This window comes from Microtus ochrogaster, chromosome 1 (genome assembly GCF_000317375.1).
Source record: "Microtus ochrogaster isolate Prairie Vole_2 chromosome 1, MicOch1.0, whole genome shotgun sequence".
Lineage (NCBI taxonomy): Eukaryota > Metazoa > Chordata > Mammalia > Rodentia > Cricetidae > Microtus > Microtus ochrogaster.
Genome location: NC_022009.1, coordinates 75,290,386 through 75,315,060, shown reverse-complemented (window position 1 = coordinate 75,315,060; position 24,675 = coordinate 75,290,386). Strand labels below are relative to the sequence as shown.

General features: G+C 44.7%; 1 protein-coding gene across 3 annotated transcripts in view; it reads left to right on the top strand.

Moving 5' to 3' along the window:
* Dock4 (dedicator of cytokinesis 4) overlaps positions 1 to 12,640 on the top strand; it is a 393,633-nt gene extending 380,993 nt beyond the window's left edge. For 2 of the 3 annotated variants that reach the window (XM_013347825.2, XM_026782413.1), the window contains 6 exons: positions 271 to 352; positions 521 to 630; positions 2,528 to 2,600; positions 4,345 to 4,458; positions 7,149 to 7,210; positions 10,004 to 12,640. In XM_013347825.2, coding sequence (XP_013203279.2) covers positions 271 to 352; positions 521 to 630; positions 2,528 to 2,600; positions 4,345 to 4,458; positions 7,149 to 7,210; positions 10,004 to 10,477 — 915 coding nt within the window. In that variant the 3' untranslated portion in view covers positions 10,478 to 12,640. The remainder of the gene's footprint in view (positions 1 to 270; positions 353 to 520; positions 631 to 2,527; positions 2,601 to 4,344; positions 4,459 to 7,148; positions 7,211 to 10,003) is intronic. The other variant, XM_026782419.1, reaches the window with a different exon arrangement.
* Positions 12,641 to 24,675: the final 12,035 nt, after the last annotated feature.

The window sequence follows — 24,675 nt, the reverse complement described above, 5'->3', positions numbered from 1 at the left end:
CATACCACACACAAGCCATGGCATGTGGAGACTCACACTTGAGAGGTCCCTTCAGCCATAGTGGAAATCTCAGGTGCCTGATTAATCCAGGCAAACTTCCTTGTCCGGCTCAGTTATTAAGACTTCACTGTGCTTCTAAATGGCCTTTGGGGGTTTTGTTTCTGTTTTTTTTTTTTTTTCTAATTTGAAAAGATAAGTGTTGGTGTTTTGCTTCAAATGTCATTATGAGCTGGCGCTCCTAACCACGTATGACAATCTCTCTGTTTCCAGCCCAGCCCATCTACCTCAAGCCTGAGTTCCACTCACTCTGCTTCACCTAATGTGACAAGCTCTGCCCCATCGAGTGCCAGAGGTCAGTGCAGAGCTGGGGATGGGGTGACTGGTACCCAAAGCATCTTCCCGGCCCCAGGAACTGTGGCTTCAGTGGTCTGTACTGTAGGCAACTGCCACAATGCTCGGTTTTCCGAGAGCAGACCCCACTTGGCTGCCACACTGATAATTTCTCTGTTTCTCTTCCCAGCTTCTCCTTTGTTGTCTGACAAACACAAACATTCCAGAGAAAACTCTTGCCTGTCCCCAAGAGACAGACCATGCAGTGCCATTTACCCAACACCTGTGGAGCCTTCCCAGGTACTCCTGCGGGTGAATCAGAAGCCAGAAAACGGAGAAGTGTGGGGTTGTTTGTGAATCTCTGCAGAAGCACACAGTAGCTGTTGAAAGCAATCAGAGTCCAGGCCAGCTGGGTGCCCGCCGCCGGTCTCTGCCACTGTCGGGACGCCATCTGACTCATAAGTCTAGAGCAGTGGTTCTCAGTCTTCCTAATCCTGCGACCTTTTAATACAGTTCCTCATGTTGTGGTGACCCCCAGCCATAAAATTATTTCCCTGATACTTCATAACTCTATTTTGCTCCTGCTATAAATCGTAATGTAACTATCTGATGTGCAGAATATCTGATTCAACTCCCAGTGGGGTCTGGCCTCAGAGGTTGAGAACCAGTGTTCTAGAGAGCTGTCTGGATTACAGCTTGTAACAGCAAAGCGGAGAGAGAATGTCTGGGTGCTTCTTCGTCACAACCTGTTCACTGCTGCTACAGCAACATCCCAAGGGGGAGCTAATGAATGAAGCATCTGTGTGTGTGTCTGCATGTGTATGGAGCAGAAGTCTGGGGAGGGGGAACCCCTTAAGTTTGCAGAAGACTACTGCTTCTGCCCAGAACTGCCTGTTTGCCAACAGCTCTTGAAGATAGCTACAGCTGAGTCCCACCCTCCACTCCCTCACCGCCCAACCCCCAGTGCAGGGCTGTTCTCTTTGCCTTTGCCATTATTCTTCCATGCATTACCAGGAAGCAACTGTGTCCTGCAGATGTCCCTGAACCCCTCATAGGAGCTAGGGAATGTGGTTCCGCCTGTCACTCAAACCTCACCTAAAATGATTCCTTTTGACCTGAGTGAGCGCAGGGACACAGGTTTAGCCCAGAGGAACTATGTGCATTGGAGGGTGGGTACAAAATTGAAGATTTATGTTGTAGCCCTGAGTTGTAACGTTTGTTTGGAACTAATCTTAAGAGCAGAACAAACTGTTTCTGCTCCCGCTAATTTCTCTGTTTTTCTACACCATCCTGGCAGAAGTCTGTGGCTGCATCTGGAAGTGGATGAGAGCGAGTGGGATTTGGCTTGATTGGTTTATCTTTGCTGATTGTGTGATCTTCCCGAAAGGCCCAGGAAGCCGCCTCTGCGCAGCACTGATGGCTTGCAGAAGTGATTGCTGAGTGCGTTTGGCTGAACCAGCTAACCAGTTTTATTTCCCGTTGTCACTGGCAATGCAAGGGGATTTCACAGTCTGTTTCATCCGCTCTAAGAGAACATGCATCAGCAGGGGGAACTCTGAAGGGCGCCCTTGATTAGTCCCAAGTTCTCTGCCTCGGGTGAAATCTGAAACAGTGCCTATGCTACCCAAACTGCAGTAATGCACAGCTGTTGTAGGTGTCCACTGTTTCTCTCCATGAATTAGGTAGAGCCATTTAAAATTGGTAATTGTGTAGGTTAGAAATTATAGATCATTCATCAGTTTATGCTTTTTACCTACTATGGGATTTCAGCCAATAGAGTTCACCCATACTGTAGATGTTTGGATTGCTGTTTCTCCTCTAGTTCCTATGCATAGGTCAGGCTGCCATTCTAGCAATATGCTTATTGCTTAGAGAACACTGTACTTAGCTGATATTTAATATTAACTATCCCTATGTTTATTATGAGTTATTTAATAATTAAAACTATTTAAAAATAAATAACTGTATTAAGCATTTATATTTAATATGAAGCACAGTTTTCGTTGTGTTTCTTTCAGAAAACTTAAGGCTCTGTCCCCACTTTCTACTTAAATATAGTTTAATTCTTTGTTCATAGGCTCATTACACCATATTGAAAATGTTTTGAGCAAAAAGTTTCATAAGGAGACAATCATATCATTTTCTAAAAGGGATCTCAGCGTATCGCATCACAAACATGTGTCTTTTCCCTTTCCAGAGAACGCTGTTTAATCATATTGGAGATGGGGCCTTGCCACGCAGTGACCCCAATCTTTCCACACCTGAGAAAGGTGGGTGTCATCCAACCCCTCGGGGGCCCTAGAACGTGTCAGGGTTTGTTGTGTCCTCCTCTTCTCCAGTCTGTCCTGTGCCATGTGGCAGGTTTAATGATCTTCAGGGAATTAGCGAAACGTGCATTCATGATCCAGTCTCCATCACCTATAAAGAACAGAATCTGAGCAATTTAGGAATGAACCCCTCTGTGTAATGACTTTCTGTTGTTCAGCCAGCCCAGGTGAAGCCTGCACTTCCTGAAGCAAAGTTGCCACTTAGGCCATCAGTTCTCACAATCCAAGTAGCTAGTCCTCAGATTGATTCCATAGTCTGCGTCCCTTGTCTCTTTACAGCCCTTTCGGGCTGCTTGTCTGTGGTTGTGGTGACTCGGATAGGCTCTTGTACAATTAAATACTCTGTAAGCATTGCAGTCCAGTGCATAATGGAGTGTGCCCCGCCTCAAGGTCGTGCGCACACACATAAGAACCAGATGCATGTATAGTGGTAAATAGCCAATTAGGATCCTGCAGAAGAGGAAGGGCAGAAGAATGTCACCCTGGCAACTGTGGGTGTGGGGACGTACAGTAAGTCACCCATGTGCCTATCTTAGGGTCGGCAGGCCTCAAAAACAGCAGGCTCTCCAGCCAATGAGTCAAGACTCACTAATGAAATGTCCCAGGAAAGTGCATTTTAATTGCCCCCATTAAGAACTAGGCTGTATTACCATGTACACTGATACATTAACATTAAAACTTCCCAAAGGGAGGTAGAAATTAGCGAGGACCTCGCCACAATTATTTTAAAGTATGGAATTAGCTTTCATGTTCTAAGTCGAGCATTGGTCTTTATCAGTAGAAACTGGGATCGTGTTGCTATTTTTACCCACTGTGCTAAAGAAACCCACGGAGAAAATATAAAAGGAATAGAGAAAAAATTACGTTTAAAACAATCCTGCCCCATTGAGTCAAAACAGTAATTTGGAAGACTAAAACGTGGCAATCCTCACTGGGTCCATCAGATGGCAGTGTCTGCACAGGAAGCAAGCCGGAACTCTGGTTTACTCTTCTCTAGGAGTGTCTGCTCATAGCCTTGTGTATCCTGCCCGCTTCCCAGCAGGCCTCTCCCTATTTCTACACCTTGATGCCCAGGGCAGATGGATTACAGAATAAGAAGAACGTATCAGCAGTCCAAGTTGTTTGCTCAGGAGTTAGTTAGTGTGATCGCTCAATGCAGGAATAGTGCTTGCTGGACAGCACCGGGCAGGGAGATGGCGTAACATCCTCAGACCAGTCCAAGGTCTTTCCACCACACAGTGGAAATACGAGAGTGCCACTTGCCTCCCCGCCTCCTTTAGATGACACTGGTCCAGAAATGTCTACAAATAGACGGATGACTGTATTTTCCATCTGTTTTCTGGCATCTAAACACGTTCGCAATTCTCAGCAGGTGGCTATACTCTCTGGCAGGGAGATTTGAGGTCCTATTTGACAGCTTGAGAGAAATAAAGAGCCACGCTGTTAGCCAATTAAATGTCGACTCTGACTGTCAAGTTACCAATTAGAGAGCTTTAGTGTTCAGGGAGTTTCCTGCTTGTTTGGGGCTTAGGGTTTGTGGGGTTTTTTTGTTTGTTTGTTTGTTTGTTTTTTTAAATCCAGTTGATTTTTTTTTTCATTCTGGATAATTCTGACTTTCTCCTAAGATCTCAAATATTTGAAAGGCAAAGCTGGATCTTGTGTTTTTAGCCTTGTTATTCCCTTCCAGCTGTGAATCCCACCCCTAGCAGCTGGAGCCTGGACAGTGGGAAGGAAGCCAAGAACATGTCGGACGGTGGGAAACTTATTTCTCCCCCTGTCCCTCCAAGGCCCACACAGACTGGTGGGTATTTGAAGCCTTTGAACGACCACTTTTATAAAAATGAGTTATACTGAGTATTTCATCTCATGCTGAGTTCCTCAGAGAATGATAAGCACCTGGTATCTGAGGTAAAAGTCTTACTAGCAACGTAATTCACTTCTGGTGCTTGCTCCCGTTCCCTGCACCTCTGCCACGCAGCCAGACAGCCCCTCGGGTAAGCTCTGAGCATGCCATCTTCTCCCCTTACCACGCGCAACCCTTCTGGCTCCTTGGGCCACTCCAGCTTCCTCTAAACCCTGCTTGCACCAATCTCTGCTAACTCAGCCGCTTTCTTGAATCTTCAACAATGATATCAATGTTTCAGCTGACTCACATAAGGACCAGCTCACAGTGGCTTCAAGCCACTTCTGACATCCTAAGTTGTCTACTGCTCTGAGAGCTAACGCTGTGTCCAGTGGTAGTTACCGCTCAGAGGCCCAACGCAGGAACCTGCATCTCTTAGGAGTGTGGTTCATGAAATCGACCTCAGGTCTTCTCAGCCCAAAGGTTACATCCGAGTGCTGAAAATGTCCAGGGGAGCTTGCAGCCTGGCCCTGGGTCTCAGGAGAAACTCAGAGGCAAAGCTAACTCTCTTAGGAACTTCTGGTGAAAAAGGCCATCTTTCCAACCCACTGCGCTTGGTGACTTGCATGAGAGGCAGTTTTAAACAAGGCTTCCTGCTTTTAAGTGACTGCTTTTTCCAGTAGCCAGGTCTTGTGGGTACTTACCCATGTCGGCTGGAGCTTTACAGATATAGCCGGCCTAAGAATCCAAGAAAATGTGGTGCTCTTTCCTTGGCAGATTTTTCTAGACTGGGCATTCCTGTTTCTTTCTTTCTCTCTCTCTCTTTTTTTTTTTCCTGTTTGCTGTAGTGTAGCTGTTCATCCTTTAGTTTCTGAAAGGCATGTGAGAGGTTTCGACAGAGCGAGGAATAACTAATTTTATTAATCATTTCATTGGTCTATCAGCCTGACTGTGGGAATGTGGGCTGGTCAGCCAAATCATTTGTACTTCATTGCCGATACACATACATTCAGGGAGTCTCTAGTTCGAAGGCCTGGTTGTGCCCCTGAATATGGACACTTGAAAGGCATTTTTAAGGAACAATAAGATTGACAGTTCTTACTAAGGAATGAATATTATCAATGCTCTCTGGTCTCCTGAGACAGTTCCAGTTTGACCACAAGGATGCTGGTGGACTTTTTTAGGCATGCAGAAAGCACCTTTCCAGAAAAAACAGCTCTGAGAATGAGCACTAGGTGCCAGGGCTGCGCTATTGTCTGAGACTGAATCAAAAGCAAGAGGAAGCCTTGACCTCTGCCACAGTAGCAGCAGACGTGGAGCCCTCATCAGGGCTGCTTTCTCTGTCCACACATGATTTCCTTCCTAGTCAGCACTCACCACACGTGAGAACAGAGAGCCAGCACTGATGTTAGGAGCCGGCGTGCGGGGCTGAGGCTGCCCGACCCTGCGGTGTGCTAATGAACTCAGCACAGCCAGCTAACCCTTCTCCTTCCAAGTAGATTGATTGGCAGGGCCGCTCTCCCTTCTGCACTGATTGCTTTCGTGGTCTGTCCTGATGTCCTTGTCTGTAGTCAGTGTTGTGGGGCTGTGAGACTGTCTGTCCTTCCTCCTTTCAGCTTTTCTGTAGGTTTTGACGAGTTACAAGCCTCACAGTGCTGGCTGGAAGAGTGGCAGGTGACCACAGAGGAGCTTAGCACACCTTTGCCGAGTCACTGTGGAACTGGGAAGTGTGGCTGACCCCCACCCTACGTCACAAGCTATTTTCTATGCTATGCTAAGCCCTAGAGAGCAAGCTCTGACCCCTAAGGAGACACGGAGCTGCACTGTCTCACGTGCCGGGTCCCAGTGTCAGACCTAGAATCCCAGGAGAAGCAGAGGTTACTCTTCTTTGCCATGGCAGTGGGACCTGACAGTCAGGGGACTGGGGGAAGAGGGCCTAAGGACAGGTGTTAGAGGAGCAATGGGAAGCTGCTGGCCTTTTGTATTGACAGGGACAAGAGTTCCATCTGCATTGGGATGCAGGAAGATGGGGTGGAACAGAAGGCTTGCAGGATAGCTCGATGGGCCTGTTCTAGGCTGTCTGGGTGGCCTTTGCATCCCCATTGCCTCTCAGGTCAGAGACAGCAGCCATCCCCCAAGGACTCCTGGCCCTTCACATCAGAAGCGTGTTATGAGATAAAGAGATTGAGTAATGAACAGTGTCTGGACATCAGAAGAATATTAGAGCCACGTGTGGTAGCACAACCCAGTAACCCAAGCACTCAGGAGGTGGAGTCGGGCAAGTAAGCAGTTCAGTGTTATCCACAGATACATAGGGAATTCAAAACCAGCTTGGATTACATGAAGCCTTGTCAACAAAAAGTAAAAGGGAAGAAAGGAACAGAAAGGCCATTGGAGCAGTCTGGGCCATACCGTTCTAGTCAGAGCATCGTGTGTGCACCTGTAACTTTTTACTAATGGGCCCATGTCTTGGAGACACCGTCCTCTGTGAGGAATCTGGTCTAGATGGGCACCAGGTGGATTCTTCTAACGTTTCCCTCCCCTTGCTGAGGCGGGCCTTACACACTAACTCATCTGCTTGGGTTTGTACATGCAGAGGGCAGGCGCCGCTCTCTGGTTTTTCTTCAATGTTCTCTCTCCATCTACAGCTTCACCAGCAAGACACACGACATCTGTCTCCCCATCACCTGCTGGACGGTCTCCGCTGAAGGTACAAGCCTGTCCTTGGACTGGTTCTTTTTTTCCTTGAAATATGACCCCGTTTTTGTACATCAAAAGGTGCTTTCATTCCTACAGTCCAGTCACAGAGCCTACCGCAAAAGGGAGGGAAAATGGACAGAAAAGCAACCTGCTCCCCGCCCCCCCAAGGGCTTCACCCAAGAATGCGGTACTTTCTGGTGGTTGTTACTGTTGTTTTTAATTATTTGTTTTGTTGTTTAGTAATAGCAGTTTAATTCTCCCAATAGTGGCCATGAGAACTTAACAAACTATAGTCTACAAATCTATTGAATACAGTCGCGGTATAACTCCTAGGTTTTGACTTAGTCTTTTGATTAGAAACACACCAAACACATATGTATGTGTTTGTACAGATTGAACAGCGCCAGTAATTGAAGTCTACTAGATTTTTCTTCTGTACGTTTTTGGGTTTTATCGTCAACCTCATGCATTTTGACAAAGCCAAATTCAACTTGTCCTCTTAATACTTTGTACTAAAGAGGTCTCCCATTACAAACTCATACTTGGTCATGGAATACATGACGGTAAAAATGGAGAACAAACTAGAAGGTTTCAAGCTCAGATGTTCGAATTGTTACATATATGCAGGCTACCTAACATCTCTAAGCATACAGATCCCTCATGAAGACAAAGTGATATTTAGCCTCTGTGCAGACTGAGTTGGACTGGCTCCAAGCCCAGGAGAAAACAAGAGGTTGGAGTGAGTGTGTAGAAAAGATGCTTTTGTACCAGGAACTTAGTGTCCACAGTGCCTGCAGTCCTTTGTGTTGATGAGACAGTGCTAGCTGAGGTGAAAAGAACGGATTAGTCTCCACAAACACTTCGGGACAGGTTGTGACTCCTGGCTGCTCAGGACAGTCTCTGATGGAAGCAGAGAAACACCAAAAAAAGGAGAAGTCCCTCAAGAAGGGTGGCTTGATTCTGTTGCCAAAAATCCCTGCTGGAAAAGTTCTCTGGGAAGTGCGATAAATTTCTAGTTTTGCCGTCACTCTGAAGCGCAGCTGGCTATCATTGTGAAGCCCATGTGGCCCGCGTGCGTTTGCCGTGGAGGCTGTGGCTTGTCAACGCTCTGATATGGGGAGGAAGGCAGCACTAGCCTTCCACATCTTTGCACCTGTGAATCCTCCAAACACTCCCACACGCGGTGATGGAATTACTGTCTGTGTTTCAATTCCATTTTGCGGAGTAGAAATAAGACAATAAGTAATGGAGAGATTAAGTTCTTAAAGAAGGAGGGAGCCTTGCTGGAAAATCTTCACACACCTGTTAGATAGCTCCAGTTAGCAAGCTGATATTTGCTGCATGTATTTGGGGTGGGAGAGAGAGAGGGAGAGAGAGAGAGAGAGAGAGAGAGAGAGAGAGAGAGAGAGAGAGAGAGAGAGAGAGAGAGATCATACTTTGTGCTGTAACTCCCAGGTTACTTTAGAGGGCACACTACTCCCAAGTTTCAAGCTTTCCTAAGGCTGGAATGCACTTCGGTATCTTATGCGATGGAATTTAGGGTGTTCCCCCACACCTCCAAAGTATCATGATCATTTACAGGTGACTGAACTTAACCTGTCTTGTTTTGAATTTGATCTCTTTTTTAAAAAAGATATTGGTGATCTTGGATCTCATAATTCACCATGCTTAATTGTATGTTCATATTAAATGGACGGATCCTTGCCTACCGCCTTATTTCTTTTTAAAAGAGAGGCTAGGGGCTGGAGAAGTAACCCAGTCAGTAAAGTGCTTGCCTTGACAGCATGAGGACCTCAGTCCAGTCCCCTGAACCCATAAAGAAAAGCAGCTATGGTATGCACTACCCAGCCCGGTGCTGGGGAAACAGAGTCAGGTCCTTAGTGCTCCCTGGGCAGTCAGCCTGACTTGGCAAACTTCAGGCCAGGGAGAAACACTGTCTCAGAACAATGAGAGGGATGACTTCTCAGGAATGACACCCAGCAGCCTGTGACTTACCTGCATACACACACACTCACACACATTCTTACTTATACGTTTGTGTGCGCACAAATACACGTACACACACAAACACATTCATACACATACACACATATACATTTGTGTGCACACACACATCCACATCCACACATAAACAAACACATTCATACACACACATACACACACATTCGTATATATACATTTGTGTGCACACACATCCACATACACACATAAACACATTCATACACACACACATACACACATATACATTTGTGTGCACACACACACATCCACATACACACATAAACAAACACATTCATACACACATTCATACATATATATTTGTGTGCACACACATCCACATACACACATAAACAAACACATTCATACACACACACATACACACATCCATACCACACACTCATACAGATATATACAGTCATGCATGTGCGCCCACACACACATGTCCACACAGTCACATATACACCCCTGTGTACCCACACACAGGTCCAGTCACACATATACATGCATGCCTGGAGACTAGAGGTGTTGGTAGACTTGGTTTGCGCACCTCATGATGGGCACTTGTTCTCTGTGGGTTCACGCGGCCTTTGTTCTGTGGGTCTGTATTACACACTTCTCTGTAAACCCAAGGTCTTTATATGGATATCAGTCATTCAAGTTGGATTAGGGTCACAGTTCCTTCCCGACGTCTCCCAAGTCCGGCCAGCCAGCAGGCACTGGAGGCTAGGGCTTCATCACAGGGGTTTAGGGAAATATCTCTAACCGTTGTCTCTTCTTGCTTCCCCACCTCTGGTGGGAGCAGGGCTCCGTACAGTCCTTCACCCCGTCTCCAGTGGAGTACAACTCCCCAGGACTGAGCTCAAACTCCCCGGTCTTGTCGGGCAGCTATAGCAGTGGGATCTCGTCGCTCAGCCGGTGTAGCACGTCGGAAACCTCAGGCTTTGAAAACCAGGCAAACGAACAGTCGGGGCCGGGGCCAGGGCCCGTGCCCATGCCGGTGCCCATGCCGGTGCCCATGCCCGTGCCCAGCTTCAGCGGGTCGGAGGAGCCAGTACGCAAGGAGAGCAAAACCCCGCCCCCGTACAGCGTCTACGAGCGGACTCTGCGGCGCCCTGTCCCGCTACCTCACAGCCTCTCCATCCCTGTCACCTCCGAGCCACCTGCTCTGCCCCCCAAGCCCTTGGCTGCGCGATCCAGCCACCTGGAGAATGGGACCCGAAGGACTGAGCCCGGCCCGAGGCCCAGGCCCCTGCCCCGCAAGGTGTCTCAGCTCTAAGTCACTTTTCTATGTACCTGCGATGAATTCTTTGCAGTTTACAAAATAAGTCTGATGAGAAGACACTTAGTGTAGGCACTTTAATATCTTACTCAGACCTTTCTTTAAATGAATGGGATTAAATTTGCTTATTAATATAATTTGCACAATATTAAAAGTTACTGATCTAAAACGCCAGATGTTATATGAAGTATGGCTGAGTCTCATTAAAACGTTTCTCATTTGAAAGTGGTAAATCGTGAAAAAAGACTCCTTTTGTACCTTTTTATGTTCACTTTTTTAACGTAGTTTAATCTTAAAACCAATACAGTATTGTCAAGCAATACAGTGCGTGATGATGTTGTATACCTTTTTCTGAATACTTGATACTCTGAGAAAGCTGATCGTGTCTGCGCAAGTCCTAACACAATGGCCCTTCCTTAAGAAGACTCTAGTAATTATCAGGACGGGTTTGGCCCTCCCCTTGAGCAGAATGTTGAGTGCACATCCTCAGGATTAAAGGTTAAAGCAGGCTGGTTGGATGAGATGCTTAAGGCTTGCACGGATTGGGACAGGAAGTTGTTCTGACGTCTGACAGCTGTCTACACTCTTTAACTCTGTGTTGTGAATCGGTTGCTAAATCTTTAAGTGCCCCGACACCATGCTATCTACTGTATTACTTTCCAAGGTGCAAATTGCTTTCAGAGTTCCAATCAGCTAGATTAAGCAAAAGACCCGAGGAGAAGTGTTTACTTGAATTTTGTGCTTCCTCAACTTGATGATTTCCTATCTAAAGCGTGCCGGCCGTGAAGAGCGGACGTTCAAGGATTAAATGGGCACAAATTACTGTGTCCCATTAACAAGGATTTGGGAATCAATACAGGACAGTATTAAATCAGTAGTGGGAAGGAAGACAAAACCTTAGTGAAAATATGTTAATGTGATTGAAGGCTAAAGGACTTTGAGAAAGTGAGGGCATTAACATTCAATCCTGCATGAAACAAGGAATTCTTCAAACTCTCCGTTCTCACCGGGATAGGTTAGCTTCTCAGCTCAACCCGCGGTCCTCTGGTTGGGGGCGGAGGACTGTGGACCATTCTAGCATGGGTGTGGCAGTGTAGCATCTTAGATGGAGGTAGAGTAGACGCAGGTGTAGGAGTGTGGAAAGCACCTTGTGTGTAGTAATGTATTTTTTACCTTGGTTGTTTTCTTTCACTGACTGTTTATAACAATTGACAATAGATATGAACTGTATTTTAAATCAGGCTGTTGTTCAACATTTTCCCTCTTTTGTTGGGAAGCTCATCTTAGTTTAGTCGTGTTTGTTTTTGTTGCTAGCTTACCTGGAGGGCAGTGACCACTTTTTTATATTCTCTTAATGAAACCATTCAGCAGGTCTATGCTGTTGAGGCTGGTTATAGAGGTTTTCTATAATAAATGTTCAAGTATTTTTGTACATAACTGGTTAATTTTAATAAGAGATACCATTATGTGTAAAAAAAAAAGTAAAAATAAAAGCAAACAGTTGTGGATGCAGTATGATTGTTACAATTATGCCAAATACTTTATGTATGGAAAATATTTGTACATATGTGCTTTTAACAATAATTCTGCCATATTGACTTTACAATTTTGAATGTCAGAAAATTAATATATGTAAAAATATTTATGTTTAGTGAAAGTATTCATAACTGAGGAAAGGAACATGAATTTTAGCTTTGTATCTTGCAGGTTTTGCAGTTGGAAATTTCTTGAACTAGCGTTTGCATTTATAATAACACCTTGTGTTTGTAATCACAGCCTAAAATCTATATACACACATATTCATGTATGTAGGAAGCTTCATGTTTCCGTTGTTTTAAAGAAGTAAAATCTTTCCCTTAAGTAAGATGACATGCATAAGATAACAAAGCCTCTTTGATTTCCTTTTCCTGTGTAATTTAGTAGATTTCTTGACTAGTGCTTGGGCACAGAATAAATCAGTGTTATTTGCTCTTGAAGCCATTTATCTTTCCTTTCTTCTTTTTTTTTATTTTTTGGCAGTGAATAGTTGGCTTTACCATGTGAGTGTATTTCTAAAGCAGCTACATAGCAGAACATTTCAAGAGATTCTGTTAGTTCAGATGTTCATGTTCATTGCTGCTGAATGGTAAATATTAAATAAAGTTATCAGCTTAATCTTAATGCTTCTGCCTTCATTGCGATCATCAGTGTGGCCTTACTTAGAATGGCAGCTGCATAAATCCCTCCGGTCCTGTCATCGTGAGACCTGTGGACCTTTGCAGATAGACCCAGATTCTGTTGGTGGTTGACTGGGAACAAGATTGTATGTGCCCTAGAGGGCAAAGGTTGAGAGTGAATGGTCCGAGTGAGCATCCTGTGGAGAAGATGGCGGTCACCTGGGCAGCTGAATGCTAATTAGTTTAGCCAGAGCCAGTTTAGCAAATCAGTCCATCGAAGTTTGTCTGCATTAGGAAGCTTGACACAGAACAGATAACTGCCACGTGGAGAGGCGATGGGTGAATGCTGCCCTCGCCAGCTGTGACATGGTCTAGCTGTACCGCCACCTCTTTTGTCCTGCCTTGGACAAAATGATAAGCCGTCTATTTCATCATCACAGAAAATCCATTCAGTGCACAATTGCTGTTAACTGAAGTCTGTCTTTTGATTTCATGAGATGGATCCATGCTGTGATAGGTCGACATTTGTGGAAGTCAATGATAAACTGTTCTCCTATTAAACACCAAAGCCCATTTGAAGGCCTTTGTCAGGCTCCCAAGAAGCTCCCAAAGCTTCTCAATATGAGCTATGAGATTTTGTGAGCATCTTTATTACAATTAAACCTGCAAGTATTTGAACTCTTCTTGCATTATTACAACATGAATAGCTCAGATTTCTGCCTAGACAGGTTTCTCTCTCGTTTGTTATTGATTGTTCCACAGAAGACAATGAGAATAACAAATTGCACTGTCTTTACCCACTACGGGGTGTTATATCAAAGTGTATGAATACTGAAACATGACCCTAATTATTAAAAAGAGAGGGGGGAGTTCTTTTGGTGGTGGTGGTGGTTGTTTGTTTTGTTGTTTTATTTTTTTTGGGGTGTTTTCTTTTGGTTGGGGGGGGGGGGTTTCAAGACAGGGTTTCTCTTTGTAACAGCCCTAGCTGTCCTGGAACTAGTTCTGTAGACCAAGCTGGCCTCTACCCGCACAGATCCTCCTGTCTCTGCCTCGCAAGTGCTAGGATTAAAGGCATGCACCACCACCACCTGTTTCTTTTTTGTTGTTGTTTGTTTGTTTTATTTTTTTAACCAGTGGTTGGTTCAGGTCTAGGCTGAGTGTTCCCAAATTCTTGGCCTCAAAGGGTTAGAATAAGGTCTCACAAAAATTTGCAAAATAGGCGGCTAAAGAGATGGCTCAGAGGTTAAGAGCATTGCCTGCTCTTCCAAAGGTTCTGAGTTCAATTCCCAGCAACCACATGGTGGCTCACAACTACCTGTAATAGGATCTGGTGCTCTGTTCTGGCCATCAGGCATACACACAAACAGAATATTGTATACATAATAAATAAGTATTTTGAAAAAATGCAAAATAGTGAGGAAACTTTATCTAAAAGAAAGCCACATGAACAAGCAACAAGTACCTTGAGGTTACTCCAGGTACCCAGTTATTGTTTGGGACTTTCTTTTATGGAGTTAAAGAAAAAGGGTGTGGTAAGGGAGTTCTGCTTTTACTGACAAATGAAATAAGCACTCCCTTCCCTAATGTATCTCATTTTAGCCATGCACACCCAATCATGCATAAGCATAGGACGGGAAGCAGGATTCACATAGAGCACAAAGTTTGCTATTTTTTTTATTAATTAAATCACTGCTTGGTCTGTTTAGCTCTAGCTTCTTATTGGCTAGCTCTTACATCTTAATTTAACCCATTTTTATTAATTTGTGTATCACCACATGGCTGTGGCTTACCGGGTAAAGTTCTGTCCGGCGTATGTCTCTGGTAGGGCTACATGGCTTCTCCGTCCGTACTCCACCTTCTTTCCCCAGTATTCAGTTTAGTCCCCTGCCCCCCACCCCGCCTAGCTCTGTTCTGCCTTTGCTATAGGCCCAAAGCAGTTTCTTTAGTATTGTGCTTGTACCCAAACCTGTTGTTCAATGTTCTGGGGAGTGCTCGCTCCCCAGACTGATACAGGATACAGTTTACTGCTCATTGCCATATAGAAGTGAGCACCATCTTGACAATTCTCAGAGGAGCAAAACACAATTTCAGTTACATTTTGGAATTTTGTTTAAGGCCTTGATAAAGAGGAGATGAAGATCATACTTAGCCAGGTTTAGGATTGGTTTACAGCAAAGCTGGGTGTGAGTTTGGCACTAAAATTAGGTCGGCACTATTCCCACCCAACTTGAGGGCCAGTATGGTGGAGACAGTTGGTAAGGAAGAATTTAACTTCGTCAAAGGCTAGCCTGTGTTGACCTCAGAGCTCCATCCTGGGGCGTTCAGGAGCACAGAGAGCTCAGGGAGTAAACAGTGGTGGGGCAGTGGGGCAGACTGTGCTAAGAGGCTGCATAGCCCGGCAGCCTTCTTGGAACCTGTCACTGGACCTTATCCTGGGATCGGCTCCTATAGCTCTTTTTAGACAGAAATGTTGCTTTTCTGCAAGTTAGCCCTAGCGTGAATTTACATTTTTTTTGGTTGGTGAAGTGAATTAAGCCGGGGGTGGGGGGCAGTTGCAGAGATGAGCAGAAGTTCTGAGTCCTAAAGTTTAAAGAGAATTTAGCAGTTGGCATCTTAAAACTATGTGATTGCTGAAAGTGCGATGCCAGCCTGGGCTACATAGTAAGTTCCAGGTCAGCCCAGGTTCCACAAGGTCTATCTCAAAAACCCAGACAACAAAAAGTTAGGAAAAAGCCTTGCAGAACGGTTAACAGTGTGGGAAACAAAATTAATCTGGCCATGTTCCATTCTGAACAAACAGTTGTGAAGAACCGGTGCATTCTGTTGAAGACTTTATAGGTCTGTTGAAATGTTCCTTCTATGAATAACAGTTACATTGCTGGACAAGAAATTCCTGAGAGAGTAGACTAATGCTAGCCAACAAGGAGTATGGTCATTGGGCAGAAGCTATGAGGGTGATATCCTTTTCTGAACCAGTGTTTTAAGCATGGTTGTAATCACAGTACACTTCAAAATACACCCTTATTTTTTATTCTATGCTAATAATCTTTTTAGATGAAATCATTCATATGCAAGGCAAAGAATGTAGTCTACTTTAGGTGGCTCAGCTATGTTGTGCCTCCTCAGCAGACCTTGCTGCTTATATAACCTGGGGGGTGGTGGGACCTTGTTCTTCTGGTGAGTTTCAGGAACTTCCTGAGTCCTGACTTGTTAACATTGGGTCTTAAGAAGCCTCCCTTTAGGGTTTCCTATGTTAAGGAGCAAGTCTGCCTTTAAGATTATTTAGTCATAACAAGTTCCCTGGGTCTTAACAAGCTTTGCAAGGAAATTGCTTAGACAACAGGAACCACCACAATAAAAGACAGTTTAACAAGCAACGAACTGAAGGCCACTAACATATATGCCTCATGTTCACATGGGAACTATCCAGTGAAAAATGAGTGACCTCAAAGAAATGGTTTAGATATGGTTGAAGTATCTTCAACTAAAGACAAAAATAAATAAATAAATGAATAAATAAATAAATAAATATAAAAGGTGGGTGGGTAGGAAGGCCAATAATGGGAGTTGACCAAGAAAGCACATTAAACAAGAACAAGGGCCTAGGAACAGAACTCAGTGGCAGAGAGCTTGCCTAGAGTTCATGAAGCCTCAGGTTTATCCCCAGTACTATCGAAAATAAAAAGCAAATAAGGAGTCCTTAGCAGATTCAGCTCTTTGCTTTCCAGTGCTAAGAGTTGTCTGTCCTTCCTAGAACAGACATGGAGACACACTTGCAACTGGAAATTTCCTTTAGAGACACAAATTTCTCTTACAAAAAGGTAGCTTCACTGTGTTCAGATATTGTTCAGTATTTGCTGTTTTTCTAAGCCTTAAGTCAACCTATCATATTGTGGAATAGTACATTCTGATCTCATCTCAAGCAGGGCAGGAACCTGGAGGCAGGAGCTGATGCAGAGGCCTTGGAGGGGTACTGCTTACTGGCTTGTTCCGCATGGCTTGCTCAGCCTGCTTTCCTATAGAGCCCAGGACCACTAGCCCAGAGGTAGAACCACTCACAATGGTCTGGGCCCTCCCCCATCAATCACTAATTACGAAAATGCCCTGTAGTCAGAACTTACAGAGTCATTTTTCTTAATTGAGGTTCCCTCCTTGCAGATAACACTAGCTTGTGTCAAGTTGATGTAAGACCAGCTAGCAAAGCTCTGGAACACCTGATGGGTATCAGAGCCCCCAGAGGCTGGGGGAGGTGCCATCCATGTCCTGCTTGAGTTTCTGCTCTCACTGTTTTTGCTATTGGACTGTTATATGGAATTGTGAGTGAAATAAACCCTTTCCTCCCCAAGTTGTTTTTGGCATAACCCTAAGACAAGAGCCCTGGCTCCCCCAGAAAGGTTCTGAATGTTCCTGTATCCCTACCAAGCAGTGCCTTTCCCCCCATGCTATGAGCCTACCATCCTACCTACTATATATTCTTGTATCTTAAAGATTAAATATTAATATGATATTCAGCTTCTAGGGTTTTTTGCTAATTTAATATGTAGGAAAAAAATATTGCTGTTATTTCCTAAACTTTGAGAAGTGTTAATAAATTAATTAAGTCAGTTACAGAATCTTGTGCTAAAGAAATTGATAGCCCGATAAAAGGAAGTGACAGGGAGATGAAAAGTAATAGCCTTGAAACTTAGGATGATTCGAGAAAATAGTTTATTCCACAGAAGAGATTTCTGGGAAGACTCTGAGGCCACTGTGTTCATGCAGATCCTCCTGACAGTTCTCAGGTGCTGTGGCCACAGACAGCCACACTTTGGAACAGGGTAGCTTTGGGGGGACACTCATGCCTTTGGCGGGGCCACGCTTCTCTAATCCTTTAACCCCACCTCTTTCTTGTCCAGCATTCCAGGTTCTAAAGCAAGACCTCACTTAAATAGTCAAGTTGTCCACTGCTATATCTTTGGATTCAGAAAACCCAGGCTGTCCACTGGCCTTTGCCCTTACTCTGAAGTTATAACCCTGCTGGAGGTAGACATCCATAGCTGTAGGCGGAGGCTGCTCCTTCATTGCCTGGCTGCTCAGACCTGAATAATCACACAGAAGCTATGTTAATTACTACACTTTTTGGCGTATTAGCTCAGGCTTCTTATTAACTATAATTCTTGCATCTTACATTAAGCCATTTCTGTTCATCTGTGTATCACCACGAGGCTGTGGCTTACTGGGTAAAGTTCTGTTCCATCATTTTTCTCCTTTGGCAGCTACAAGGAATTTCCTTGATCTAACTACTCTCTCTCTATATCTCTGTTCAGATTTCCTGTCTGGGGTTACTCTGCTAAGTCATTGGCCAAAACGGCTTTATTTATTAGCCAATAAAAGCAATATATATATAAAGAAAGACATTCCACACCATTTCCCCTTTTCTATCTAATTAAAAAGGAAGGTTTTAACTTTAACATAGTAAAATTACATATGCAAAACAGTTATTAAGCAACAATTATAGTTGCAATATTTAGTCCATTTTATATTTGGCAAATTAAGGAAAATACTCTATCATCTATCTTATCTTTGTGAGTATAAAGTTTATATCTAATTTATCTTTTATCATAACTAAAGAAAACTATAGCTATCTGTCTTCAACTCCTTAAAGACCCCAGAAGGATATATTATTACCTAAGTAAACAGGAAGTGCATTGTAAGTTTAATTGTAAAACTTTAAAATTGACAGAGATATCTTGCTGCCTGAACAGTCACCCAAAGTTCTTCTGCAATGTTGGGGCATCCGTCTTCAGCCTACTGGTCTATAGGATCTGGCAGACTTTTCCATGAAGCAGAAAATTTGAAAGGCTATTTTGCCTATCTTGGCTGATTGTCAGTCACTTTCTTCTGTATCCTATAAAATATCTTGCAGTTTCTTCTGTGCAGCAGGAAATCTGAAGGGCCATCTTATCTTTTATAATGTTTAGCAGTCCCTTTTCTGTGGCTCCTGCATGTCCAGCTTATACAGCATACCATGAAGCAGTCCAGGCAAGAGCATTTCTTGCCCAAATGACCAGCAAACTCCATAAGCCTCTTTGATGCCTGCCTTCCTCTTGAAGTAGATTGGTGCTGCCAGAATCAGACATGCTTCACTGTTGGGAAAAGTCTAAGTTCTTAAAACATTTTAAATGCCATATTCCATAGTCTTTGAATTGTTGAAGATTATCTAACTGAAATATATCTCTGTATATCTAGAAAACATAAGTAACATGACTACAAGTTTGACGATTATAGATGACTATTTATCTGTAATTTTTAATTATACATTACATTTTTAAATGAGCTGCATAAACATAATACCTTAAACAAGAACAGAAATACATATAAAAAATTAACCTTAAATTTATATCAATAAGCCAAGATCCATACCAATGCAAAGTATTCATCTCTGTATCACATGGCCGTGTTCCAGACCCTAGAAAAAGAAGAGAGACACTGCCCTTGCATGGGCCATGATCTTTCTGTATCTCCTTTTCCTCTCTCTAAACTCCCTTTGCTCCTGAGTGTGCCTACAACCCAGGGACTCCACGAAAGGAATTGTTTTTTTCATTGCCTTCTTTCCCTTAGGATTTTCTCTCTCCGTTTGATTGGACTATCCTAGGAGTGAGCCCCTAAACTGGCTCAGCAGCACTTGACCAGCATTTCCTGCGATTCATAACCAGAGGGGAGCCATGTTCCTTGAGCAGGGACTCCATTTTTCCTATTTTCCCTTCCTTTCCAGAGAGAGGGAGGGAGGGAAGGACAGAAGGAAAGAAAGAAGGAGGGAGCTTGATGGAAGGTAACTGCTGCTGTAGAGCTGGCTTAGCACAGGAGGTAGCTTACAACCCACCGTGTAACTCCATCCTGAGAGCGTGCCACCTCTGACCTCTGCAGACATCTGCACTTGTATGCGCATACACACAGAAAGACACAACACGCATAGACACATTTTTTTTAAGGACTAAAGAGAAAAGAATTGCCTCTGGAAGGTGCAAGTGGCAGGTGTGGGGTAAGAGGGACTCGTGGTTTTCTTATTGGCTTTATAGAATTATATGTATGTGTGACTGATATATTTGAAGAAACTGCACATTTTTGATGGTATGGCTGCCAGATCCCACATGGCTGGGTTTACCACTCTGCTTACTGTTTCTTCCACTGTATACCACCAAATCTGGATCTCAGCCTTCCTGAGAAGCACAGACAGAATTTACAACCAAGTGTTACTGGAGAGAATGTGACTAGCAAATAAGAGGAGGGGCAAGGGAAGGGGTTTCTCCACCCAGATGAAACCTGTGTTGGAGCCCATGTGGGGCCGAGTGGATGCAGCCGGTTTCATCCCAGGAAGCGCCTTGTGATGGATTAGCAGACAGGCTGCCCTGTTCTCTATGTGCAGCACCGAGAGACCACTTTTAGAAACTCAACAAAGCCTCTGCAGGCTTTGCAAGTCTGTGAGTTCTGTTTGTGTCAACAGTATGCAGTTTCTCACTCTGATAAAAGCATACCCAGGTCTCCGTGTGTTTCTGAACAACTGCTGATGGCGCCAGGTCATTTTCCTCCAAGAGAGGAAACAAATTAACAAGCGCATGGTCGCTAACAGGATGCCAGCCTGTGAGAAAGAAATATGGAGTGGGCTGAAATGATGGCTCATAGTCAAGAGCCTTATTATTCCCCAGCGCCAGCAGTTCAGACCCCAGCACCACCATCAGGCGCCTCACAGATCCCTGTAACTCAACCTCCAGTGGATCCAACACCCTTTCTGGCCTCCATGGGCTACACTCACATAAAACACACGCATTCACATAAATAAAAAAAATCAATCTTTTTTTTTTTTCCAAAAAGAATTTCCTCTTTCTCCTTATTAAAAAGAAAATTGGAGGGACTGGGGCCATTTAGTTCTGTGTACTCACATTGGATGCATGAGGCCCCAGTTTGCTCCCCAGGTCCTCTGGGACCCACAGCAGGCGTAGGAGTTCCTTAATCTTTCAAGGACCCCACTAAAGCCACACTGGGATTGGTGGCTTCGGAGAGCAACCTACTACCAACCAGGTTAGGGCTTGTTAGTGGAGACAGTTGGGGTTGGATAACTCAGCAGTTAAGAGCACCTGCTCCTCCTGCAGAGATTGGGGTTCAGTTCCCAGCATCCTCATGGTGACTGACAACCCTTGTAACTCCAGCCCAGGGCACCCCACACCCTCTTCTACCTTCTTTGACAGTAGGCATGCATGCAGCACCCTTAAGTACATGCAGGCAAAACAGTCATCCACATAAAAATAAACTTTTTTAATTTAAAGATATTTTAGAGCTAGGGTGATGGATCAGTAGGGAATGTACTTGCGGCAAAGCATGAATGCCTGAGCTCATATCTTTAGCACACATCTTAAAAAACTGGATATGTCATCATGTGCCTTCAACCTCAGCACTGGGGCAGGGTGCGATGGGTGCAGACAGGTGGCTTGCCAAAGCTTGCTAGCCAATCAGTCTAGTCAAAATGGCAGGATTTCATTTCAGTGAGGGACCCTGTGAAAGAAAGGAAGAAGGAAGGAAGGAAGGAAGGAAGGAAGGAAGGAAGGAAGGAAGGAAGGAAGGAAGGAAGGGAGGGAAAGGGAGTGTAATAAAGGAAGATATTCAAAGTCTATCTCTGGACTCTACCTGAGCGCTCAAACAAACACACTCAGATGGGAGGGAGGGAGGGGCAGAGGGGGGTGGTAAGAGAGAGGTGCTGGGAAAGGGAAAGAAACTTACACCAAAAGCACAAGTCATTGTCTCTGCCGCGGTCAAATATAGGATTTTGGTTGACTTTGAAACCATTATCATCAAAGGGTTGCTAAGAAACTAAATGAGATGGCAGTGCCCCTGGGCACACCTGGCAGGATTACAACGAGAAGGTTAAAGTGGCGATCACAGAGCAAAAGGAAATGGGCTGCCTGCTGTTTGAAATTCTCAGGGATAAGGCTCTCCCCAAGGTTGTTTGGACTTGAAGCCTGGGTCTTTGTTATTCTATCTTTAGATATATATGAAAGCAGGCTGGCGCTGTTGCTGCAGCCTTCAGAGCCATTGTCAGTTGTGCTTGAGTTCTGGATTCTTCTCAACAGTCAGACTTCACATGGACTCCTCTCCCTGTATCCCCACAAGGTCCTGTGCCCTCTATGCTGCCTCAATACAATGATGTCAATGTCTTTATAAAAGTACACCCAAGCTGATCTAAAAAATAATTAGGATACTATGAATATGAGACATATGGGAAGGAAAGGAGAAAAATGTCACTAGATAAATGGTGGATAGTTTTACAAAGATGGGTCATAAACTTACATGTAAAAAAAAATTATCATTCTTCTCAGAGGCAAATAAAACACGAGCGAAGCAACATCCATACCGGGCATCTCCAGAGGAACAGGGCCAACAGAAGGAACAGAGAGTGAACGGAGACTCATTAGATTGTCATACACAATACAGCCTACGTGGCCCAGCCGTGGCAGCCTTCACATCGGCAAAGCTAAGAACCTGGTAGCTGCTCAATACACTAGGTGAAGGCCTCAGAGTTCTACCCTGGTCTGAAGATCTGGAAGACTCCTGGCGATCCACCCTTCCTCAACTCACATCTGAAGACCAAAGAAGCTGGGTTCTGAAGTCATTGAAGGGTGGTAGTGACAGCGGCAGCAGCGGCAAGATGCCACCCAAACAGCACACCAGCACGGTGTGAAAGCCAGCAGACAAAGTCAAAAGGTTTGCTTGCTTGGACTTCCTTTGTCCTGTGCCGCCACTCAAAGGTGTGGTCTGCACTTAGGGAGGCTCTTCTCGGCTTCAAGATCAAGGAAACCTCTGACAGGTGCGCCCAACTGTCAGCTGATTCTGCATCCAGGCGGGTTGACAACCAGCATTCACACATTTGTTGTTTATCACAGTAGCTAAATGTGTAAGATGACAGCAGAGAATTGTCGCAGAACATGGGGAAAGCAGCAGTCTTTGATAGCTCTCCTGGCACTAAAGCAGGATAATCATTTTGAAAGAGTTTGCCAACATGGATCAAGCATTGTCGTGTTCTTTGAGCATATAATCTCACGGGTGACATTTCTTTCATTATGCTTCTTAAAGTTGTAACAGAAATGCAAAGACAAAAAGGCCAACTAACAGGCAAGTCAAAGGGTTTTCTAGAAGCAGGAAATCCCTTTTGAGGAAAAGAAGGAGTAGATTTGGCCAGCACTGGCAGTGGCAAGTCCTGCAGTGATTTAACAATCTCCTGAGGCATTTGCAGAAGTGACAAGGTGCCCGGTTCTTCCCACCTCCCTTTCCTCTCACCGTAACACTGAGAATCCCTGTCATTGGGACATCTGGACTGATGTTTAAAAGAGAAGACTGTGGAGTAGAGGTAAGTGGTCAGAAAAGCAACTATTGGACCATGATGTCCCTCAGGGTTTAGTGACAAGGACAGACAGCAGGTGAGGCGGGGCGGGAGGGGATGGCGGTAGGCAGGGGAGGCTAAGCACTTGGGGAGGGAAGGAGAAAATGCTTGTGGCAGGACAGCAGACTGGAGCAGAAAGAGGGTGCTCTCCAGCTATTGGGGCGACGTGGCACATGTGTGGTCAGTGTTTCCCACCAGTAGCTTCTAACACGATCTTCCGGAAATGAGAAAACCAAGACTAGCATGGGGACATATAGATTGTCGTCCGTGCATGATGGTCCGTAACTGGGAGGAACTTCTCTTTGTTCTCTTTGTCTGATGCTCCAACGCCCTCAGCTCTAGGTCCCATACCTACGGAGTCCCCATTCCCATCTTTACCGGCACAACTGAAACCCCCTGTCACTTTCTCTGGCCTTTCCCATTGTAGGTTTCAGGAAATCTCCAAATCTGGGAGACAGGGAGGTGGAAATCTGTCTCTGAATGGTGCTGTGTGTGGGTGAGATCCAGGGTCCCCTGGCCTCTGTTACTATTGACGACATAAGACGGACATTGGGAGAATTGCTTCCAACACTTTCCCTAAGTAACACGATTTACGGTTGTGGTTTTCTGTAATCGTCTGTCTGTTGCAAAGAGAAGTTTTCTTGATGAGGGATGACTCTTATCAGTGAGTGGTTGTTTAGATATAGCTAGGAACAATGTTAGTCTAGTGATGTAGGAGTTCTAGGCTCCCCTTCAAGATCTATGACTTCACTAACCCTGAATAGCTGGTGAGATTTGCAGTACCAGGCACGCATTGTGGAGCAGTATCCAGCATGCATTGTGGAGCAATCAGTACCAATCATGAGCTGCGGGGCAGTACCAGGCATGCGTTGCGGGGAGGTACCAGGCATGCGTTGTGGGGAGGTACCAGGCGTGAGTTGTGGGGCAGTATCAGGCATGCGTTGTGGGGAGGTACCAGGCATGCATTGCGGGGAGGTACCAGGCATGCGTTGTGGGGAGGTACCAGGCATGCGTTGTGGGGCAGTACCAGGCGTGAGTTGTGGGGCCTCTTACCCCTAAAAGTTGGGAATCTTAGCAGGAAAGACCACAAAAACATTGAAAGAGTCGGAGGACCAAGGAGTTTGCTGTGAGACTGTGTCCCCCTAGGAATGTCAGAAGCTACATCCCTAAGTATTGTCAGCATGACAGCTTGAATGTCCTGAACAAGAACAACAGCAATAAGCATGGTAACGAGGATAGGGAAACACCCAGGAGGCCTTAACCCTACACAAAGAACTTCAGGTACCTAAGGAGCTGAGAGTACAGCAGAGGGTGTCCAATACCAAATGGTCGTTCCTGAAAAACATATACACATGTAACCTTATCCAGACTGAGCAGCTTGTAGTTATACACTTATACACTTTACAATTGATATTTAATATGCAATTGATGAAAGGAGAGCCATGAATTTGAAAGAGAGAAAGGATGTGTATGTGGAGGGTTTAGAGGAAGAAAAAGGAAGAGGGAAATAATATAATAATGTCATAATCTCAAATGCTGAAAGAAATAATCGTTTAAAAAGAAAAGAAGTTTTACAGAAAAGACTAGTTATTGCTGTGGTCCCCAGTGTAGCAGGATACAGTTCCTGA